The 22,769-nt window shown below is 42.0% G+C and overlaps 1 protein-coding gene across 2 annotated transcripts in view; it reads left to right on the top strand.

The window, feature by feature from the left end:
- Positions 1-22,769, top strand: part of OLFM2 (olfactomedin 2) — a 976,052-nt gene that overhangs the window by 695,739 nt on the left and 257,544 nt on the right. For both annotated transcript variants that reach the window (XM_085600732.1, XM_085600731.1), the window contains exon 2: positions 9,501-9,650. In XM_085600732.1, the coding sequence (XP_085456858.1) occupies positions 9,501-9,650 (150 nt within the window). The remainder of the gene's footprint in view (positions 1-9,500; positions 9,651-22,769) is intronic.

Genomic DNA, 22,769 nt, shown 5'->3' with positions numbered 1-22,769 from the left:
AAGCATTTACAGTGCAATAGGTCTCGCAACTGCGAGTTTTAGAGCTATTGGCATTGTAAATGGCAATGCTTTTAAAAAAAGTAAAAGGCATTGTTATTTACAATACCAAAAGCAACACCTATTGCATTTTATAGCACAGTTTTTTAAATGCCGTCTACTCTCTAGGAGATCAGTACCGCTGTATTTTTACTCTCTCGTAGTCAATGGAAAATTCCTGCTGAACATTAACAGCGCGACGGTACATACCACACACAGGGCCAAGAACAGAGTAAACAGTCCGGGAGCTGTTAACAAGAGGGGCCGGATAAAGAGGGAATCCGATGTCGGCAAGAGGAGTCCTTGCTTGGTGCAGCTTTGAGTTCCGTTTTTATTAGGCTTGCGTAAAGTGCAGGTTGTTGTCAATTCCCTACAGTCCTGCGAGGACAGCGCTTGATTCCTACTCTGCAAGTAAGATGTCTGACTCCGACTCCATTCCATATAGATATGAACCCCCTCCTATTGCAGCATCCTATAGGGAGACAGCTGTCCTACAGCAGACAAACAACTGCACAAAACCATTCGGATTTAGCAGGGGAGACGCCGGCCAAGGGGAAGTCAATCTGCATCAGACCAGAAATGACGTTACGTGGCATTGGCAGCTTGAGGATACGACACACACATCTGCATGCAGTAGTGCTGCGAGTACTTACCAGTACTCTTTGGTACTTCTAACCCTGCCCTTCAGAATAAAAGTCATTACTATAGTGGCCCGAACCCAGTAACGGCATAACGTTATGCCAGGTGAGCGTTCTAGGGGAAGGGAAATCCTTTAAAGAGAGTCATTTTCTCTCCGGATTTCTCTTCTCTTTTTGAAACACAGGAGCAGCAACATTGTCGTTGTGTCACCAGGGCTTTAAGTGGAAGCTTTTCCAATATTATATACACAGCATAATTGCAGCTTATTTATTTTATGCAACTAACAATCATTGACAAAGCCAATAGTTCTGACTTGTTGTAGGTATGATGTTACTTGTTATATCATATATCTGGATGCAATGACAGAAACAGCAAAATACAAGTGGGGCGGCACACTATACAAAGCACAGATTTTTAGTATACGTGTTTTTAAGCCACGCCCTTAATTACATTGGCCATGCCCCATTGAGAGAACCCTGAGTTTTTCCATCCCACTGAAAGCCCTGGTTACAAGGAACAGGCAACATCAGTGTACATTAGTGAGAAAAAAATTGTAATTTCAAATTTCACATTAGCAAAATTAATCAACATTACACTGAGATCGATAAAAACATTATAAGATCTTAGGAGTAGGATAAAATGAGCAACTGCTTTTGTTGCTTCATTAAGTATAGAAACACGAACGGCAATGGAACATAAGGCTGGGGAACAGCGTGCAACATATTAGGCACGCCGCCTTTTGAAAACACTAAACAATAAAGCACAGAAAAAGCACATGGGCAACATTAGCAAGCGGCAGTAAAAGCGTTCGCAAAAGCGGTCGCTATTGTACAAAACACGCCCGCGCACCACAGTGACACACAGCGACACACGTGGTTTCAATTATCGTGCCTGTGTCTGGGCACGATAATTGAAACCACATGGCCTATTGGTGTCTATAACGCGCACCAAGCGCGTAATAGACACCAATAGGCCATGGGTGAAGCAATGCGCCCGCCTTTGGCCTATTGCGTGCAGTCTTTTAGAAAAAGACGCACGCAAAGGCCAATCGCGTCGCACATAAGGAAAAGCACACGCACAAGCGTGTGCGATTCCTATGCCAGCTTGAAAACCCCGTTTTTCAGATACTAAAGGTCTCGCGCTGCGCAAGCAGTGATGCGGACTGCACCGCTAGGCACAAGACCTAAAAAACCACAGGTTTCACTGACGTTATATGTATAAATTAGCATTTCAAAAACCTTAGAAATTCACTGAAAAAAACACAGGTTTCAGGGTTCTTATAGTTACAAATTAGCATTTAAAAAACCTTAGAAATTCACAAAAAAAGCACAGGTTGCAAGGACATTATAGTTAGAAATAAACATTTTAAAAAAAAACTTACAAATTCACTAAAAAAACACAGGTTTCAGGGACATTATAGTTAGAAATTAGTATTTAAAAAATATGAGTAATTCATGGAAAAAAACAAAGGTTACACGGAGGTTATAGTTAGGGTGACATTTCACTCATTCTAAACCAGAGAAATTGAGCCATTATAGTAAGCTGAGCTAACTATAACTTGCACCCCGCAATGCATTGCTTATGACCTCACATAGTACATCACTCATGACATGGCCAGTGAATTCACTGATGACATCTCAAATGACCTCACTGATGACATCATCCACAGCATCTCTGACACATCCACTCACATCCTAACACCTTTGTTTTTTTTCCGTGAAAAAAAAAAAAATATATATATATATATTATATATATATCAAGCACAATCCAGCGTCATTCCACCTTCTCAGGAGACAAAAGCAGGAACGGACCACCACACAATCAAATCTTTTCAAATCTTGAGTGCTTTATTCCACAATTCAGCCAGCATGACGCGTTTCGACCGGGAAACCCGGTCTTGATCACATGACGTGCCCTGACCACCCACGTGGTTAAATACTGGTATGTTTGAATAATGGCTCCTCCCAGTGATTATAAATATAAACAACAGACTTTAGATTTTTCTTTTTTCTTTTTCGTTGTTTTGTACACATATTTAAATCAACAATTTTTTTTCCACAATTATGGATTAATGTGTAAATATATATCCATATAAATATAATTACATTTGGGAAATAATGGGCCAGTGCCCATAATTTAATTTCATCCTGTGTTTGTTATACCAAAAAGGAGTTTATACAAGCATATACTAGTATTCAATTTTTAGTTTTTTTAGTGATTTTCCAAAATTATATATTTATGAAAGAAAACCAATTCAGAGAACATTAGTTCTATCAATAGATTCATGATTGATTAACCATTTTTTTAAACAAAAACCTTAATATATTTAAGAGGAAAAAAACAAAGGTTACACGGAGGTTATAGTTAGTGTGACATTTCACTCATACTAAACCAGAGAAATTGAGCCGTTATAGTAAGCTGAGCTAACTATAACTTGCACCCCGCAATGCATTGCTTATGACCTCACATAGTACATCACTCATGACATGGCCAGTGAATTCACTGATGACATCTCAAATGACCTCACTGATGACATCATCCACAGCATCTCTGACACACCCACTCACATCCTAACACCTTTGTTTTTTTTCCGTGAAAAAAAAATATATATATATATATATTATATATATATCAAGCACAATCCAGCGTCATTCCACCTTCTCCGGAGACAAAAGCAGGAACGGACCACCACACAATCAAATCTTTTCAAATCTTGAGTGCTTTATTCCACAATTCAGCCAGCATGACGCGTTTCGACCGGGAAACCCGGTCTTGATCACATGACGTGCCCTGACCACCCACGTGGTTAAATACTGGTATGTTTGAATAATGGCTCCTCCCAGTGATTATAAATATAAACAACAGACTTTAGATTTTTCTTTTTTCTTTTTCGTTGTTTTGTACACATATTTAAATCAACAATTTTTTTTCCACAATTATGGATTAATGTGTAAATATATATCCATATAAATATAATTACATTTGGGAAATAATGGGCCAGTGCCCATAATTTAATTTCATCCTGTGTTTGTTATACCAAAAAGGAGTTTATACAAGCATATACTAGTATTCAATTTTTAGTTTTTTTAGTGATTTTCCAAAATTATATATTTATGAAAGAAAACCAATTCAGAGAACATTAGTTCTATCAATAGATTCATGATTGATTAACCATTTTTTTAAACAAAAACCTTAATATATTTAAGAGGCACATTGCATTGGTCCGCAAATGTTTATAATTAATTATTTCCTAATATAAAGTGCTAAGTGCCTAAATCAGTGTCTTAGTGCAAAAATCGGGAGCTTTCCCACTTAAATTTTATATTAATACTTGGATACTCTTCATCAAATTCATACCAATTTGTTTCAGCGAATTTCATTTTACTTTCTCCGTTTTTTCAGTTCATCTAAAGATATTTATAACAATAGATAAAAAATCACGTGCAAAAATCAATCAACAGGGCCACCCACCTCATCAACATCAGATAAAAACCAGTAAAACTAGTTAAAATCCAATAAAATGAAGATCGTAGCCCACATAAAAAACCATCCGCACTTGATTAAAATGTCAATCCTAAAACCATGGTCATAAATAGTTGTTAATAATCTTTTAGTTATTCGATCAAGAGTTTAGTAGCAGGTTGGAGGTACAATATTTATAAAATAATTTTAAAACTTCCACAAAATACTTCAAAAAATGTTTGTAAAAATATATAAAACTATCCATAAAATACCTATAAAAAGTTATGTAAATCTTCCCCTGTGTTTAAACCGTTCGGCATTTTGGTATCTAATTGAACAATATATTGGCTTTCCAGTTTGCGTAATTGTTTCTCCCTGTTACCACCTCTGATGGATTTTGGTACGGCATCTATTACAAAATATTTGAGATCATTCAAATTATTCTGATGTACTAGTTTGAAGTGTCGGGCCACAGGGTAACTAGAATCAGAGTTAACAATAGCCCGTAGATGTTGAAGAATGCGATTAAATACTTGGAGTTTTGTACTGCCAATATATTTTAACTGACAAGTGCATTCTAAAACATAGACTGCATGGTCAGTTTTGCATGTGAACGGACCTTTAATTTTACACGTATTTGTGGAGAAAGCATCTAAAAACTCAGTTTTGTTCATACCAAATTTACATGCCCTACAAGAGCTACACTTATAAAAACCTGTCTTGTTTGTTAACCAGTTTACTTTCTCTTGCACTTCTGGACTTGTCTTTACAAGTGCATCCCTCATAGAGGGTGCTCGTCTGAAAGTAATAGATGGTGAATCTTGTATTTCTGATGATAAAGAGATATCAGATTTTAAAATAGGCCAGTTTTTAGTAATAATACGTCTGACCTGTTTATGATGACAACTATACATAGTTATTAGTCTGACCGATGATTTCTCTTTATGAGATTCATCATTTATACTTAAAGGAATGATATCATCCTCAGTATTTGTTATAGCTGTATTTGAAGGGCTCTGTATTTTGGTTAACGCAGTTGTTAAATCATGCATATTGTAACCTCTTGCTAAAAATCTCTGTACTGATTCATTTAGACAAATAGTTAGATCTTGTTCATTGCTGCAAATTCTTTTAATTCTAAGAAATTCCCCATAGGGAATACTCTTGATCAAATGTCTAGGGGGGTTGCTACTAGCATGGAGAATCGAATTTCCTGCAGTTGCTTTCCTGTGTAATGTTGTACATATAGTATTGTTGTTTATATATATCTCAACATCCAGGAACTCTACCCTCTCTTTGCTGATATTTGCTGTAAATTCCAGGTTAAGATTATTTACATTGATAGTGTCAACAAACTTTTGTGCGGATTCAATGGTGCCATGCCACACTATACAGACATCGTCAATAAAGCGCCACCATCTTACTATATTTGACATGTGTAAATCTCCCAGGGTGTGGCTCAGGACATGCTCCTCCCACCAACCTACATAAAGACATGCATAGCTGGGGGAGAAGCAAGCTCCCATCGCCACACCCCATAGTTGTTGGTAGACTTCTTTGTTGAACAAAAAATAATTGTTGTTCAAGCATATATGTATCATGGTTAACAACATTTTATTATGTTCATTAAATTTCACATCCCTGCTTTCGAGATATTGTTTTATAGCTTTAAGGCAATCTTCATGTTTGATGCTGGTATATAGGGAGCATATATCCATCACAATGAAACAATACTCACTGTCCCATTTAATCTCCCTAAGTTTGTTCAAAAAGTGGCCAGTATCCTTTATATATGAGGGAAGCATTTCTACAAAATTCCTGAGAAAAAAATCCACATATTTAGACATGGATTCCAATAGTCCACGTTGAGCAGATATTATAGGACGCCCAGGCACAGGGTTTACTTGTTTATGTACTCTAGGTATAAAATATAACGTTAGAGTACATGGGTGATCAGTTTTCAAAAAATTGTATTCTTCTTTACTAATGAGACCCATCCTCTTCCACTGTGCTAGCTCCCTAAAAACTAGATCTTTTACAGCTCTTAATTCAGGAAATGTTGCCTTCGTATAACATAATGGATCCCCAAGATGTCTATAGACCTCTCTTATATAAGCATCACGTGGCCAAAGCACAATGTTGCCCCTTTTATCTGCATTTTTCACAATTATGTTATTGTGCTCATTGATTTTCTTTATTAATTTCGAATATCGTTGTTCATTATAACTTCTATGTTTATTTTTACACAGTATGTTGCTGGTCAAAGTTTTTAGTTCATCAATAACACAGTCACTGAAAATGTCTATAGCATCCCGTGGCATAATTGAGATAAAGGTCGATGGGGGATGGAAAGGGCTGGTGGCAGGACTGGTACTTATAATCCCCATCTCACGAAGCTCCTCCTGTGAATTCCACATTGTTTCATCTGCATGACCCGCTAATGAATAAACATTTTTCAACATAGGCACATCCGATACCTGGAATTGGATACTTGGTTGATTCTCAATACTCGTCACTGTAGCTGCATTGGTAGCTTTCTTAAGTTTATGAAATTTTATAAGTTTCAATTTGCGTATGAATTTGAAAACATCAATCCGCGATTGTATGTATTTGAATCCTGATTTGGGGCAAACGAAAGTCCTAAGGTCAAAAGTTATATATATATATCAATATTTTTTATCTCTATTGTGCTGAGGACTTTGAGTCCCAGCAATACTTGGTATTCAATGTTCCCTACTACAATCTGGGATTAAGAATTTTTGCTAATAGCTACAGCATCACATGTACAAATGTGTTTGCCATCTTCTGCTAATGCACACCTTTCCATCACTTTCACTGATTATAATGTACAGCACATGGATAAATGCTGAATGGTAACTTGCATCTGTTTCATAGCTGCAACTGGCCTCATGTTATCCTCAATACCAAGGACTATTCCTGTATATTTAGTGAAAAACACTTTATATTCTTGCAGTAGATTACACAGTGGGGTGTGGGTATGACAGTGATCGTTTATGTTCACTTCAGAAACTGACTTCACCAGTGAAAAGTCTAATTTAGGGTGAATACAGCTGCTTTAGGGGAGCATTGCATTTCTAGATTTCCCTCATTCATTACTGAGAAGTAGGGGCTGTCCTTAGTCACTGTCTACTACTGCTTTCTTGCAAACACACTAATAGGAACAAAACCTCTTAGTGGAAATTGGTAATTGCAACACTCTACCACTGAGATTTACTAAGATTTCACACTATGCAGAATAACATCACATTTTATTGTGTTGAGCGAAGAAGAAAAAATAGCACAAAGATATATCTACTAAGATTGGCCGTCAGCTGATGTCTTACATTGTCCTAGCACATGAACAGACTGCCACACATGACACACATCGTGTAGAGGTGATTGAGCACTGTCTAACATATTATTTGTAATAGAGGCATACTGTCTTGTATAATTTCATATGTGAAGCAAAGCACTGAATGGTCTGATGCATTGGATTTGTCCTGTACACTGCAGTTCCCAGACATTGGTTTCTGGGGGGCAATCCATGCATTCCTCCTTTTTTGTGCCTGCTTCCAGGAGGCAATAGTTGTTATTTCATAGCCCAGTGTGTATAACCTTAGTAGATCAGTCTGTGTGTGAAAACCTGTGGGTATTAGCGTTGATCCATCCACCAATAACGTCCTTTCGACTCAAAATAGTGTAAAAATGCATTGTGAAAAATTCACCTACAGCAAAAGCACCTTTTTGCTGGATAGTATGTGGCAGGCACAGCTTTTCATAGCTTTGCGCTCCTCTAGTGCCTGCCCAATGCCTTAATAGATCCACAGACCTCCAGATTTACGGCGACGGTCTCCTGACTGCCTATTATGACTTGTGCAATCAGGTTGTCCTGGGACCGCCGCAACCACCAGTCCCTGGAAATAGCAATGTGGTCCTGAGACCGCAATATCTTGGCGGGACTGCGGGGGTCCCGCCAAGCATATTATAAGTTTCCTCTCCTCCACGGTTTTCATGGCAGTGGGACCACAATAAAAACCGTGGCATAGAGGAAAGAAAGGGGGACCTACAGGGTCCCTTGGTGCCTCACGCCACATGGATGCACACAAGGGTGCACAACATGTGTCCCCCTATGTGCATATACCCAATTAACCTGCATGGCATGGACTGCAGCAGTCCATGCTGTGCAAGTACTGCATTTGATGTTCCTATTGTGGTGGCAATTTCATAGGCACCGCCCTGGGAATGCCAAAGAACGGCCCGCCAAACCAGGAAAAAACTCCTGATCTTGCGCGCGGTTCCTACGCTGTTTTGGTAGTGCAGTAGCAGGGCGGTCCAGCTCCCGTACTGCCAAACTCATAATAAGGCCCTTTAGCATGATTTACAGGTTTCTTCATGCCTTCAAATGACTTCACACATATTCAGATAAATTACAAACAGAGTCTGTATGGACTCTAATGAATGCATGAAATATCTCAGAAGCCAGTTCCCCTGCAAAGCCACTAATGGCAGGCAGAATTAGTCAAATGCATATGTGGCTAACAAGTGAATGACTATGCGGTAAGACTACCGAATTCTTAGTTCCACCTGACTGAATAAGTCAGTCCACCATCAGGTATGGTGGAATTACACTTGCACATTGGGTGATGTAACATGGCTTTGTGAGCCTGAAGCCATGCTCAGGCCTCAGTCAGCATCAGCAAATGCCAGCTCCTTTGTAGCGGTGTGAACATTTACATAATTTGCTTTCACTTTATAACACAAAATGTCTGCAAAATTATGGAAAATTACTTGTAATTATGCAAAATGCAAATCTATCATCTTGCACTGTATTTTTGTTGAAAGAAATACATCTCTCATCAATTCTTGGCATGTTTCGGTGAAAATGTTTACTGCGAATAGTGCATAGTTACATGAAGTGGCATAATGGCTTCATTTTGGGAATGCCACCAAACAAAGGTAATTCAAAATTTCTGAAATCATGCAAATTACGCAGGCCTACTCCTTTGGTATGATTTGAAGGCTGGCCCTACAATTCAAGCAAAGCATCTATGCTTTTTACACAACCCTGCCGCTGATTGTAGGTTCTTAGTTTGTATTGTTAACCGCTATCCACATGTTTGTGAGCCACAGTTGGGATCAAGATAGTTTTGTCATTTAGGGGCCTCTATCTTTAAGATGCACTTATATAATGTATTGTTGTTTTTTCTCTGTTTTGAAATGTAATGCACGTTTTATTGATCATGTTGGTTCTATATAGTGCACTTCATCCTGAAAAGTCTGCGTTAAACAAATAATGTAAGTGTATAGATCAAAACTACTACCTGTCTGGCAAAGCTTAATATATCTAATATCTTTTTGACAGACTCTCTTTCCAAGCCTGGAGGATGGATGGCAGATTTACACGTCAGCACAGGCCTCTGATGGCAAATGTATCTGTACAGTTGTGGCCCCGGCACAGAGCACGTGCTCTCAGGATCCCCGAAGCAGGCAGCTGCGGCAGCTGATGGAAAAGGTAAGCTTAAGGCCTTATCAATGTCTGAAAATATTTGGAAGGTTTTTATTCTGACTAAGTTGATATATAACATCCGCCATCTTGTTAAGCAGTCTAAAGTTTTCACATTAATATACATGCTTTAGGGGAACCACAGCTACCCTGTAACTTTACTGTGAAATTTTGGAAAGAGTAACAGAATAAATCCCAAAACATCGAAATATTACTTATGACTTTTTAAGGAACTATAACATGTTAAGTACAAAAAATCATTGAGCTGCAAAAACGAATATCCCCTATCTTGTGTGCATGTAGGTGTGCAAAAATGTAAATGTTTTGGTCTCAAATCTTCAGTCACAAGATTTACAGATGTATCTAACAATACATTCCAATTCATACTGTAGAAAATCCGCAGGTATTTTGCATTTTTATTAAGCCTGGACAAAGCACCATGCTACGCTCGCGTAGTTTGCGAAGTTTGCGCTACTTGGCACTACGCGAATTGCACGTAGCACAGTGCAAACACTCGTAGCGTAGCGTAGTGCAGCGGTCATGTTTTTTTTGCTCGTGATCCTCAATGTCAAGTTGGCGACCGCGAGCAAGCAAAATAACATCCCGGCGATACCTTTTCCTCGCTCGCGATCAGCAACATCAAGTTGCCGATCGCGAGCGTGGAAAATAAACCTCCCGGCGAGATTCTCAACGCAGGGAGGTCAGGTTTCTCATTGCGAGTGTTCGTGTTTACTCGCGACCGCTCGCGATGAGAAACTACCAATCCGCGTTCAGAAAGCTGCAGCTCAAGTAAAAATCTACTTGAGAGGCAGAAAACGACAGCTCGCACTGTGCAAGATGCCGTTTTCAATGATTGCACAGTGCGGACAAGTATCCGGCACTGTGCAATCATCGCGAGCAGCGCACTACGCAGTTCGTGTAGTGCTGCGCGTAGCTCGCGTAGTGCGAAGTGCACTTCGCGTAGCTACGCGTAGTGCTACTTCGCGAACTACGCCCAGGGTTAATTTTTATGTGGGTGTATGCAAAGGAGTTTCTTCCCCTGAAAATATTTTCCAGTCCTAGAAAAAACTAGAAGAAATTACACACAGGTTCTTTCGCACAGGTCCCTCACTTTGATTTCAGCGGATTTTGTAACAATAGTAATGTATGTTTTATATCATTAGGGACTAAAGTTAAGGGAGAAGAGAAATTTCTGTAGTTTATCCGAGGTGACAGGCAGAAAGGAAAAGAGTGGGAAAGGAAGACCACTTAGTCAGTTGCAGTTCATCCGCTCTGGGGCCTGCTTTTTTGGGCTTTATATTGCATATTTTGGCCATAGGTGATTGGAATACTTAGTGCTGGTAGTTTGAAAGTGACGAATAACTAACTTAAGGTAACAAAAAATTACATTTTTCGCCCTACACACAGTGAAAATAAGATTGCAAGACCCTTAGGCAGGGTATATTTGTAAAAACTGCACTTGTTTCCTTCAATTATCTAAAAATATTTAGCATGTTATGGATTACATTTGTAATTCAATGGTGTTGATTCACAAAAGCATTTAGGAGCATGGAAAATAGTTCTACAGGAATAATCTTTTACTTACTCAAATATATCAGGGTGAATTAGCGATGAAATGTCCATCTCCCTATTAGCAAAAGTTGAAAGAAGTGCTTTTCTATTTGAACTAGTTGAATACTCTCGTTTTATCCCCTTTTTCGATGTTTTGTGGCCAATTCACAAAGGCATGTAAGAGTTTGTTCCGAGGCGTTACTAGTACTACTTTACAGACTGTAAAATGTCTTTGTATTTAGGCTCCAGTGTTCTCAGTTTCTTAATGTCGAAGTGAATTTTACATGTTATTTTGGTAGCTGTTTTAAAGTGATATTTTTGTTCCTCAAATTTACAAAATCAATATTGTAACAGAGATGATGCAAACTACATGTGGTATGATAACTGTCACTGTTCAATAGCAAGCATTAGCCAGCTCTAGCGCCAAACCACAATGCCCAAGGAAGTCCTACCCATTTCCTAATAGGTGGCAAAAGTTATGACTAATTCCTAATATAAGAAATTATTTTACATTTAACAGATAAAACAGCAGCTACAGACATGACAAACAGAAAAGGACATTTGATGATTTATTTCAGGTGAACAGTTCCAATCGCCTTGGATGATAAGAACACTTTTAAAAGCTGAGAAAGTGCCTGCAAAAAGTGAAGGAGATTCACTTATTGTTTCTCTTAAGTTCAGTCCAACACTGACCTAACACCCAAAGGTTTAAGAACTGAGGGGCATATGTATCAAACGATTTTGTATTCGCAAACGCTGCGAATCGCAAAAAAACTGCGTTTGCGAATACAAAATCGCAAAAGGAGATGTATGAGGCATTTCAGCATCGCATTCTTGAGGAATCGCTAATTTTGAGATTTCTTCAGTTTGCGTAAGCATTTAAGAAATTGCAAATTGCGATTCCTTAAATGCTATGTAACACGCACCCAAGTTGTGCGATTTCTCCTTAAGAAATCGCAAATTACCACCAACTTCAAGTTGGTGGTAATTTGTGATTTCTTTGAAAAATGCACTTTTTGGCATTTTTCAAAGTGCCATGTGGCGCACATATATGCCCTTAGGGCGTGTATGTGCGCCATATGCACACACATGCTGATTTCAGGGGTGCATCAGGGTGTCATCATGACACCCTTGCACCTTTGAAAATATTCTCAATTTGCGATTAGCAAATTGCGAATCGCAAATTGAGAAAGACTTCCCATTCATTGCTATGGGCCTCCTGGCCCATAGGAATGAATGGGAAGGTATTCCTTAATTTCGATTTCGCAATTTGCTAATCGCAATTAAGGAATTTTAAGAATTCGCAAAATTTGTGCGAATTTTTAGATACATCCCGTTTTGCAATTCTCAAATAGCGATTCTCAAAAAATCGCTATTTGAGAATTGCAAATGGAGATTTTGATACATATGCCCCTGAGGGCTTTAGTTAGAGTTACTCAGTCAATACATGGCGTATTGACAGATAGCCTGTCAGCCATATTCTTCGATTCTTCACTAACATTCTTAGATTCTGTTGGAAGGTGTATTATTAGTAGGAGTAAGTCTGCACCTACCACTAGCAATACGGCCTCCACTGCAATATAAGGTCCAGACAAGCTCTCAATAAATTATTCCCTTCCTCCACCCTCGGTAGCTGGCAACGTGCGGCCAGACTTAACTTAGGCGACAGGTATGTAAAGCATTTAAAAACACCAATACGATAAATAAATAAGACACAACACACAATAAAAATCTTACACCCATTTTTAAACATAGGCAATATTTCTATCTAAATAATGTCATCGAACTGACAAGAATCCAATATAGGGAACCGGAGATATGCATTTTTAAAGATTAACCACTTTAAAGTGCTTAAAAACATATAGGCCCAACTTGGGACATCTTGTCGAACTTGAACAGGACAAAGTCAAAGTTTGAGGCCTACCTGGATGGAGCCCTGGTCGGATACACTAAGTGGGAGGCCCCAGCCACAATTTTACCTACAGACCTAAAAGCTTTTCTGGAGAATCTTCTCTCAACATAGTACAGACCCCTCCAGCAGGCCAATTTCGATCCAACATCATGGGATTGCTTCTACATGAGGCCCGATCAAATCCTGGAAGTCTGGAGCTTTCAGCGGGATGAACCTGAAATCCAGGCCGGATTGCGGTTGAAGGTAGTTGGTTTGACTTTTGACATCGGGTCAGTCCACTTTTAGAGCTTTTTCTAAAAGTTACTTCAAACTTCTGGAACTTCTTCCTGAAGTTTCCCTTGAGGGTTCAAAGTGTCCAGAACTTAAATCCAAGGGTCTAGAAGCTCTGAGATGGTCCTTGGAAGTTTGGGACCACTATTCCTACAATGCACCTGGCCAAATACTTAAAAGTCCACTGGATGCACTCCAGGCTAGGGACTGGTGCAGGGAAGCTCCGTTAACCTGTTGGTTTCAGGGAGTCCATTCCTTAATCATTTTTTAAGCAAGGCCATGTCCTCATGGTTGTATTTTCAAGTGTGCAATTGGAGCTGTCCTTCAGGGAGTAATCCTGTGTGGTGCAGACCAGAGTTCCAACAAGGCAGTCCTTATTCTTGTAGTTTCAGGCCGTAAATCCGAGTTGCTATGCAGCTCTCACATATTTATTCAAATATCTCGAACAACAAGCAGGGGGAAAGCCCTGTCCAATGAGGTGCAGGGTGCCGTCCAAAAGCATGACAGCTTCTTCTAAAGCATGGCATATTCTTGTCCCACAAAGCACAGCACTTAAAAATTCAAGAATTGACATTTTCTTTCCTTTGGTGTAAAAGCTGGCTAAACCAACCTACTGGTGTGGCTCATTTACATTAACACTCCCCCTCCTGCAAATTCCATTCCCAGGCCTACCATCTAGCGGGGGATACAAGAAGAGGTGGTAGGCCTGGCTGGCATTATTTACTGTTCTGTTCTCTATGAATCCCAGTTTGATTTACCCAGCACTCAATGGCCTGTTTTCTGCAGCTCCAGAGCTCTCCCCATCAGATAACTCCTGCTCGATGCAGACCACTTATCACCTCATCAAAGCTTAAGGCTGACCAATCCAGAAATGATGCTAGAAGGGTAGATTGTGGCTCATAGAAAAGAAGTTTGATAACATCTTTTCTGTACTAGTTATGATAAAGTCAACAGTGTTAGGTTGTTAGATTTATCATTGCCAATCATTGAAGTCTTTGAATGACATTTTTAGCTCCTTCCTAGCAATATTTATACTTAAATAACCTACTCCATTATTAGCCTATGGAGCTAATAATCTACAATAGCGTAAAATTGAATTGGTTGTTTCTCTCTCAGTAGGGTTTACAAAACTTATTTTATAATGTCTCTGCTTATACTTACAAGACATTCCACTCCTGGGGCACATATGGGAGACCGACAGAGTGGCATGTGTAAAATTAAAGTTGATTACCACTTTGGACATACATTAAATTCCAAAGTCAAATGTACATAGAATTCACTTTTAAGACAGTCTGCAAAGCTGGTTGCCTTCAAAATTGACAGCAGGCAACACAGTAGTGCACATTCCAGTGCAGGAAATCTACTGGGCTCCCATGCCCTATTAATATATACTAGGGACTTATAGGTGGCTTGAATCCCTCTTGCCTTATTACATACTAGGGACTTACAGGGGTCTGTCATTGCCAATTGTACTCATACCTAATTATCATATACCTTTTTTCATCACAGCATTGACCCTGGGCCTGATTAGCAGAGCCTAGGGTACAGTCAGAGTCAGTTACCAACAGTTTCAGCTGAAAAATGGGGGTGAACAGGGCACGAATGATGCCTTTCTCACATTTTCTCATAGTGTGCCAAACAACTGGTATTGGTTCCTCTCTGAGCTGTCTGTTATTGCATACAGATATATAACACAACAAATGGCATACATCTAAAACCAGCCAGGACCGTCAGGTTAGTCAATGGTTGTTAGATGGTTAAGATAAATACATATCAACAATGAGTGTGTTGTAAATAACTAATATTGAAAAATGTTCTATTCAGAAATTGTGAGACTGTGAATTAAATATTACTGAGGCCCGTGGATAGGGTAGTGGTCTTCAGAGTATTTCATCCAACCCCAAAATTTTCACTGTGAGACATATATGTCCTTTTTCTCTCCATAGCTCATCAGTCTGCATATCTCACACATCATCTCTTTCCTCTTCAGCACCCTCTTTTCACTGACTCTTGAAGCATTTCGTCACACCTCTTTCACTTTACCACCCCCAAACACACTGCAGACAGTCACCTGTAAGTGCTGTATTATCTTCTACTTTCACCTTGTCAAGATTTTGATAACAGTGTACCTCTTTCATACACATACACACACATGCACAGAACATCAATTGTAACTCAAAAACATCGAGAAGCTTCTCAGTGGTCTTAGCTCCTAACCTTTCACACCAGGCCTTCCTGCTGTGTTGCCCTACGGCAAAATAAAAGGCAGTAATGCTCTGCATCTATCAGATACGGTGCATACCTGTCCTTTTCCTCTGTGCTGGTGCATAATGGGCTGCCGTGCACCAATGCAGGCACCTTTGAACCATGGTACATGGGTGCCTGTGTTGCAGGGATGATTGTTTTTGTGCAGCAAGGGAAACCTTCCTGCTCAAAAACAATCACAAGAGTCTTTTTCCTCTTTCTATGTGTGCTGCAACACACATAGGAAACAGAAAAATGAGGAGAAATAAAGATATTTCTCCTCGTTGTGCCTGCTTTACGCCTCCCATAAGTTTTTGACTCTGCCGCAGAGTTTCAATTTCTCGTAAATCTGGGGCAGTGTCAAAAAGCCATGGATGTTGCTGGGAATACCTCCAGCAACACCCATTGCACTCCCCTTTAACGCAGAAAACTGCATTTAAGGAAACAATATTAATAAGGCAGCATTAAGCCAAAATAAGTGGCTTAGTACTGCCTGGTAAATATGGACCAGGCTCCTGCACCACCGGAGCGTCACAAAAAGTGATGTACCCAAGGCGCAAGGGGCTTTTAAATAAGCCCCATGGTGTTTTTGGTTGAAATAAGATTCCTTTTCAAAAACATGGATAGTTACCAATTTAGTATATTACCTCATTTTACAATGGCGGGAAGAAAAGTATAAGATAGGGTTCACCTAATTGTGTTTGATTTCCATGAAAGAAAGAAAACTCTATTGTTAAACTCTACAGCAATATGAATGAAGCATATCAAGGTAGAATGCTCATTCGCAGAAAGACAGAGAGACTGGAGAGGAGGTTGAAAGGAAGTAACGGCCTCTGCAAGAAAGGCTTCTACTACAAGTAGGAACAGCTTGAATTCATCCAAGACTCTACGGCCTTTAAGTCACACGCAACATCTTGACATTTGTGGTGTACATTTACTTAGGGCCTCGTGACGAGTTATAAGGGAGTTACTTTTGACCTCGGGGAATTACAAATGCTACGTAATTTGCTGTCCCTGATATATGGCATTTGGTGAAACACCAGGAAATATTAGGAACTACGAGGGGAATTAGTAATGGATTTACTAATTCCCTCTATAATTCCTCATTTTTAAGGTGGATCTCCATCCTTGACCCTCCCAATCTGGATTCCACAACAACCACAGCACCAAGACCGCCCTACTCGCCACCACAGACAACATCCCCACCCTCCCCGACCAAGGTCACGCCGCTGCCCTGATCCTACTCGACCTCTCTGCAGCCTTCGACACCGTCTCCCACCGCACACTCACCATCAGACTCCACGATGCCGGCATACAGGGAACTGCCCTTGAAAGGCTCTACTCCTTCCTCACCGGTAGAACCCAAAGAATCAGACTACCACCCTACCTCTCCAAACCCACAGAGATCACCTGCGGAGTACCCCAAGAATCATCATCACTGCCCTACGCTCTTCAACATCGACATGGCCTCACTCGCGGCCATCGTCAGACAGTACGAGTCTCAGCATAGTATCCTATGCTGAAGACACCAAGCTCATTTTCTCCCTCACCAAGGACCACGTAACCACCAGACTCAGCTCCCAGGAAGGAATGAAGGACGTTGCATCCTGGATGAGCAGCAGCTGCCTAAAGCTCAACTCGGAAAAGACAGAGGTCCTCATCCTCAGACCCTCTCCTACTGCATGAGACAACAGCTGGTGGCCCACTGACCTCGGCAGCCCGCCCACCCCCACGGACCATGCCCGGTACCTAAGCATCATACTCGACTCTGCCCTCTCCAGGACCTGACAGGCCAACGCCGTCGCCTCCACCTGCTTCAACACACTCCGCATCCTTCGCAAGACCTTCAAATGGATCTCCCGTGAATCAAGAAAGAACGTCACCCACACACTCATAACCAGCAGATTGGACTACGGAAGCGCCCTCTATGTCAGAATCAACAAGTCTCTGCTCCACAAACTCCAGACCATACAGAACACCGCAGCCAGACTTGTCTTTGGTATCCCTTGACAAAAAAACATCTCTCAACACCTGCAAGACCTCCACTGGCTCCCAGTCGAGAAGAGAGTAACCTTCAAGATACACACCCACACCTAAAAATGCCTCCAAAACACCGGACCCCAATACCTCAATGAAAGAATCTCCTTCCACGTACCCAAGAGAAACCTCAGATCCACTGACCTTGCCCTCGCTGAAACCCAGCGCATCCGCAGAGCATGAACGGGTGGAAGAGCTTTCTCCTACATCAAGACAAAGACCTGGAACGAGCTCCCAATCGATATCAGACTCGCTCCCTCTCTGCACATCTTCAGGAAGACCCTCAAGACCCTCAAGACCTGGCTCTTTGACTGACCGGAGCTACCTACCCCCCACCTCCCAGCACCTTTAGAACCTCACGGGTGAGTAGTGCGCTTTACAATTCCCCGATTGATTGATTGATTGATTGATTGATCCTCCACCTCGCACTTAGAATTGTCTGGCTCCTCCCATCCCTTCCCAGTGAATCACTGTCAGAAACATGCAAAGCAGTGGCCTAACAGAGGCCCCCGCAGCCCCTTCAGCACAATACCCTGGCTTGAGCACTTCTTAGTGAGTCTGGAGGGGGGGCCTCCATGTACTTTGATGAGGGGGCCCTCAAGGTTCAACTTTCTCTACAATGTTAGAGCTTCCAGTGTCTAACTGAGCTTTTGTCTCTTAACTATAGCATGGGAAGACACCTCAGCTGAAGCCACCTCACTGGTACCCAATTTCTGTATTAAACAGGGTGTACTAGAAATTGAAAAATAAAAATACCACTGTAATAAGAAGTACAACGTTTACAATCATCAAGGCCATTTACATGTGTCAACTATCAGGATTTATAGGTGTTCCCACATTTGTTCCAAAATTGTGACTTTTGCAATCAATTATGTCACAAAATTAAACATGAATAGAAACCTGCTTCACATATTTCACACTGTGCAATGCAGAGCAAAAAATGCTTTTCCATCTTGGATTGGGTACATAAGTTTAAATTATGAATCCTGAAAAATCGTAAATTGAACAAAACTTAGTAGAAATAAAATTACGTTTGCACATCTACCTCTATTTCGCACACATTCTTGAATTAGGAATAAGCTTTAAGTTACATATTTGCTGTGATAATATAAAATATTTCTTCATGGGACTTTGGATGTGCAATGTACCAAGTGTGCAGCCCGAAGCAGTCAGAGTCCATTTTGGACCCCCTACGGGGCATGGTGTGCTTACTTCGTCCCCTATTATTTATGACATTGTGAATATTTTATTTTTATATGCGGGCTTTTTCCAGCATCCTGTAATGACAGTTACGTGAGAATTGTTTCTTTTTGGCCAGCCAATCAAACCTTCGGTTCCGCAGCCTCTACTTTTTGTGCAAAGAACGAAAATGCCCAATGAAGCAAAAAACTCCCCTGTCCAATAAGTGCCCTATGGTTTTTATATTTTTAGTCCACTGCCAACTGTAAACTTAGGGGCATATTTACAATAACTGGCGCATCCCTGCATATCAGCCGGGATGCACCAGTTATTGTGCGCCACAGCTCCGCCACCATGGATGCGCTGCATTTACAATGCGCTGCACCATGGGGCACAACTGTGCCGCAAAAGTGGCGCATTGCTGGAGTTGCGTCGGAAGCGCGACGCAGCTCCAGCAATGGTCTGGGGGGCCCTATCTTGTTAATGCTGCATCAATCCTTATGCCTGCCTCAGGCAGGCTCAGGGTTTTGACGCAGCATGGGCCTAAAAGTGACTGAGTGAAATCTTGTAGATTTAGGAGGCGTTCCTGCGCTGGAACACCCCCCCTGCGCAGGAACACCTACATGTGGCGCAGGGCTTTACAACGTGATGCATCTCCCAGATGCGTCACATTGTAAGTACCCCGCACCATGGCGCAGGATTTGCGGCATAATGAGGCGCAAAGGGCTTGTAAATCTGCCCCGCAGTCCTTAAATCTATAGAGACAAAACAGCAAGGATATACAAAAGTATTAACCATTTCAAGTCTTCTGACACCTTTTTCAAACGAGTTTTATACCAAGCAAAAAAAGCATGCTTTCTCAGAATTGTTTTGCCTTCATGCTATCCTTCATTATAAATGCGTTCAGCCTTTTTCACTGTAGCTGAGCACAAAAAATCCTATTGAAGATAAAATGAGAAAACCCATCTTTTTTCACACAATTTATATGTTTTTTCCACTGCATGGGCGTACATACAATTTGGTTTGCCAGACTTCATGCCGAGTCTATGTAATTGAAAAATTCGTGGCTAATCAATCTTTGGGTTTCCATCACAAACTAAAAGTAGGTTAAAAACACAAAACTGACTACCTCTTAGAGAAATGCAAAAAGGTAGTAAACATATTGGCTTTTTGATACAATCCTGCTTGTTCCTGAAAGCTGGGATGATGGAGCTCCTAGCAATGCAAACTTTTTTTAGGAAAAAATATATACTTTTTAATATATTTATATATATATATGCTGTAGTTATGGTTAGTTCTCATAAAAAGGCATTTTTTTGCTTTGAGTACAGGCATTTAATGAATTTGCATGAAACATTCTGAAGGCACTAGAAGAGCTGGATGAGTTGGTGCATGCAAGTTCTTTCTGGGAGAAGGGAATAAAGGCAAAGTAAAAAAATAGGGGGCAGATTCTCAAGGAGCTATCGCCGAGTTATCGGCACTTTAGCGCAGCCAAAGTCGCGATAAATTTATCGCCCCATTCACAAGCTGGTGCTAACAGCCAATATCACGAGTGTTCCGGCGATAGCATCATCAGAAAACATCACCACGGATGACCCCGGCAACTATCGCTAATGAGATGCAGAGTAGGCATTCCCGAGCAAAAAGCAGCGACAACACCACACCTCAACATTCTCAACGACCAGCCAGATCTGCGATAAGAACACAAAACATGCGATAAGGCGCGTTAGCTCTGACCTGGTGCAAAGTCGGACGACAACTGACACCAGACAAGGGAGCCCAGACCACAGCCACACATGAAGACCAACAGATGCCATGGAGCCACTGATCATGCAGAACGGAGCCCCAACAGGGCAACAACACCCACCCCCACCACCCCCAGGACCACCAACCCCCATACCCCCCCCTGGACCACCACAGAGACAGCGCAGACCAAGACAGCGGACCTTCAAAAAACACACCGACCTCACAGACCCAACACCAGAGAATGTCATCGCCACTACAGGCTCAAAAGGACAACCATCCTATTCATCCTGACAACCATTGCCCACAGGCGGACGGGATCAACACAGCAGACAACCAACATCCCTCCACAGACAAAGCTGCTGGCTGTGCTCCACATGTTGGCCTCTGGGACCTTCCAACCAACAACCACCAGAGTCGGAGGAGTCTCACAGCCAGCCCTATCAATGCTCATCACAACTGTCTTGGATGCCATCATCAGCTTGGTACCCCAGTACCTATACTCCGCCACACTGCGCTGGAACAGCTGGAGACCAAGCAAGGTGTCTACACCATAGCTGGCTTCCCGCACGTGTTAGGGGGCAATTGACTGCATGCATGCCCTACTTGTGCCCCCTGGTGACACTGCACACAATTACCTCAACAGAAAGCACACGCATTCCATCAATGTGTAGGCAACAGTGGACCACCTGGGAATCGCCACCAATGTCGTCGCCAACTACCCAGGCAGTGTGTATGATTCCTACGTCTACCGACAGTCTACCTTCAACCTGCGCTAACAGGATGGCACCCATGGAAATGCACTGCTCGTTGGGAAGTACCAAATAAACACACCAAACCCCCACACTCCACAATCATGCAAATCACAACTCTGGGAATGCACATGTCACAGACCCACATTCAGCATGCCAAACAGCATGCCCAGACACGACAGCATAACTTACTGCGGCAACCTGGGCTAGCCATGTACATGAGCCATCAACGGCATGGCACCTCAGCCACACAATGGCGGAATGTGGGGAGAGATGGGAACCAGGCATGTGCAATGGAGGCAAGTGACCCATGAATGAGAATGTACACAATGCCAAGTGTGGCGGAGATGTGCTGGACAGACTGCAGTATTCAGACCACAGACATATCCATGTCCACATGCACTGCTGGTGTATGGAGTGTAGTGGATAGTGGACGCAACCATGTCACCCCAGGCAGTGGGGAAGATCCCGGAAATGTAGCTTGTGACGTCCCCCCCTGTAAGCGTGTGCGGAGTGGGCTGGTCCGGCGTACACCAGGCCAGCGTAGGGATGTGAATAAAAAGCACGTAGCTCTGGGCGTGGTTCTCTTCCGGAATGTCCAATGTGTCTGCCAGGACGGCACTTCCAGCCCACCACGTGGCGGACGCCATCACTGTGAGCGGTGTTGCCTTCGAACCTGTGCGCCTGCTGCACCCCGGGCCGCTGATCCCCAACCCGTCATGCCCGCCCCTACGCAGCCAGGCCTCACTGCTCACCTGCCGACACCGGCATGTGTCAAGGAGGGCCCATCACGTGCCGACAAAAGCCCCAAGCCTGAGGCCCGCAAGCTTAGCAGCCTCCTCAGATCATCACGACCTCGGCAACACAGACCCGCAGTACTCCTTTCTCGTTGATATACTCCACTGGCCTACACAGCTGCTAGGTCGGTCACACATTTGGAACTGAGTCTTGATTCACTTCATGGCTGATTTTAACTCACTATACTCCCTTCGATGTGGTGCCACCAACTCTGTGCATAGCATCCGCACGACACCTGTTTGTGGTCCCTTTCTGACTACTACCTTCAGCCTACACTGCAGTCGAGTAGGTCGCACAGTTGGAACGGAGTCTTGATTTGTTAATGGCAGAGTTCATATCATTGAACGCATGGAGAGGAGTAAGAGGAAGACGTGGTGCAGTCTGGAGGAAAAAACGATCCCTGTTACAGAGGTGATCAAACACTGCCAACAACTGCTCTGGTGTCACTAACTCTGTGCATCACGGGCCAATGACAAGTAGCTGTGGGCCCCTGCTGACTGCTGCCTCGGGTCTACACTGCGGTTGAGTAGGTCACACATTGGGAACTCAGTCTTGATTTATTTATGGCAGTTTTTACATCATCGTACTGGCCTCATCGCAGACTGTACACCCCTTCAGCTCCGGTGCCACTAAGCCTGTTCC

Source organism: Triturus cristatus, chromosome 4_2, assembly GCF_964204655.1.
Source record: "Triturus cristatus chromosome 4_2, aTriCri1.1, whole genome shotgun sequence".
Classification (NCBI taxonomy): Eukaryota; Metazoa; Chordata; class Amphibia; order Caudata; family Salamandridae; genus Triturus; species Triturus cristatus.
The sequence above is the reverse complement of the archived record's forward strand: the minus strand, read 5'-3'. Positions and strand labels throughout refer to the sequence as shown.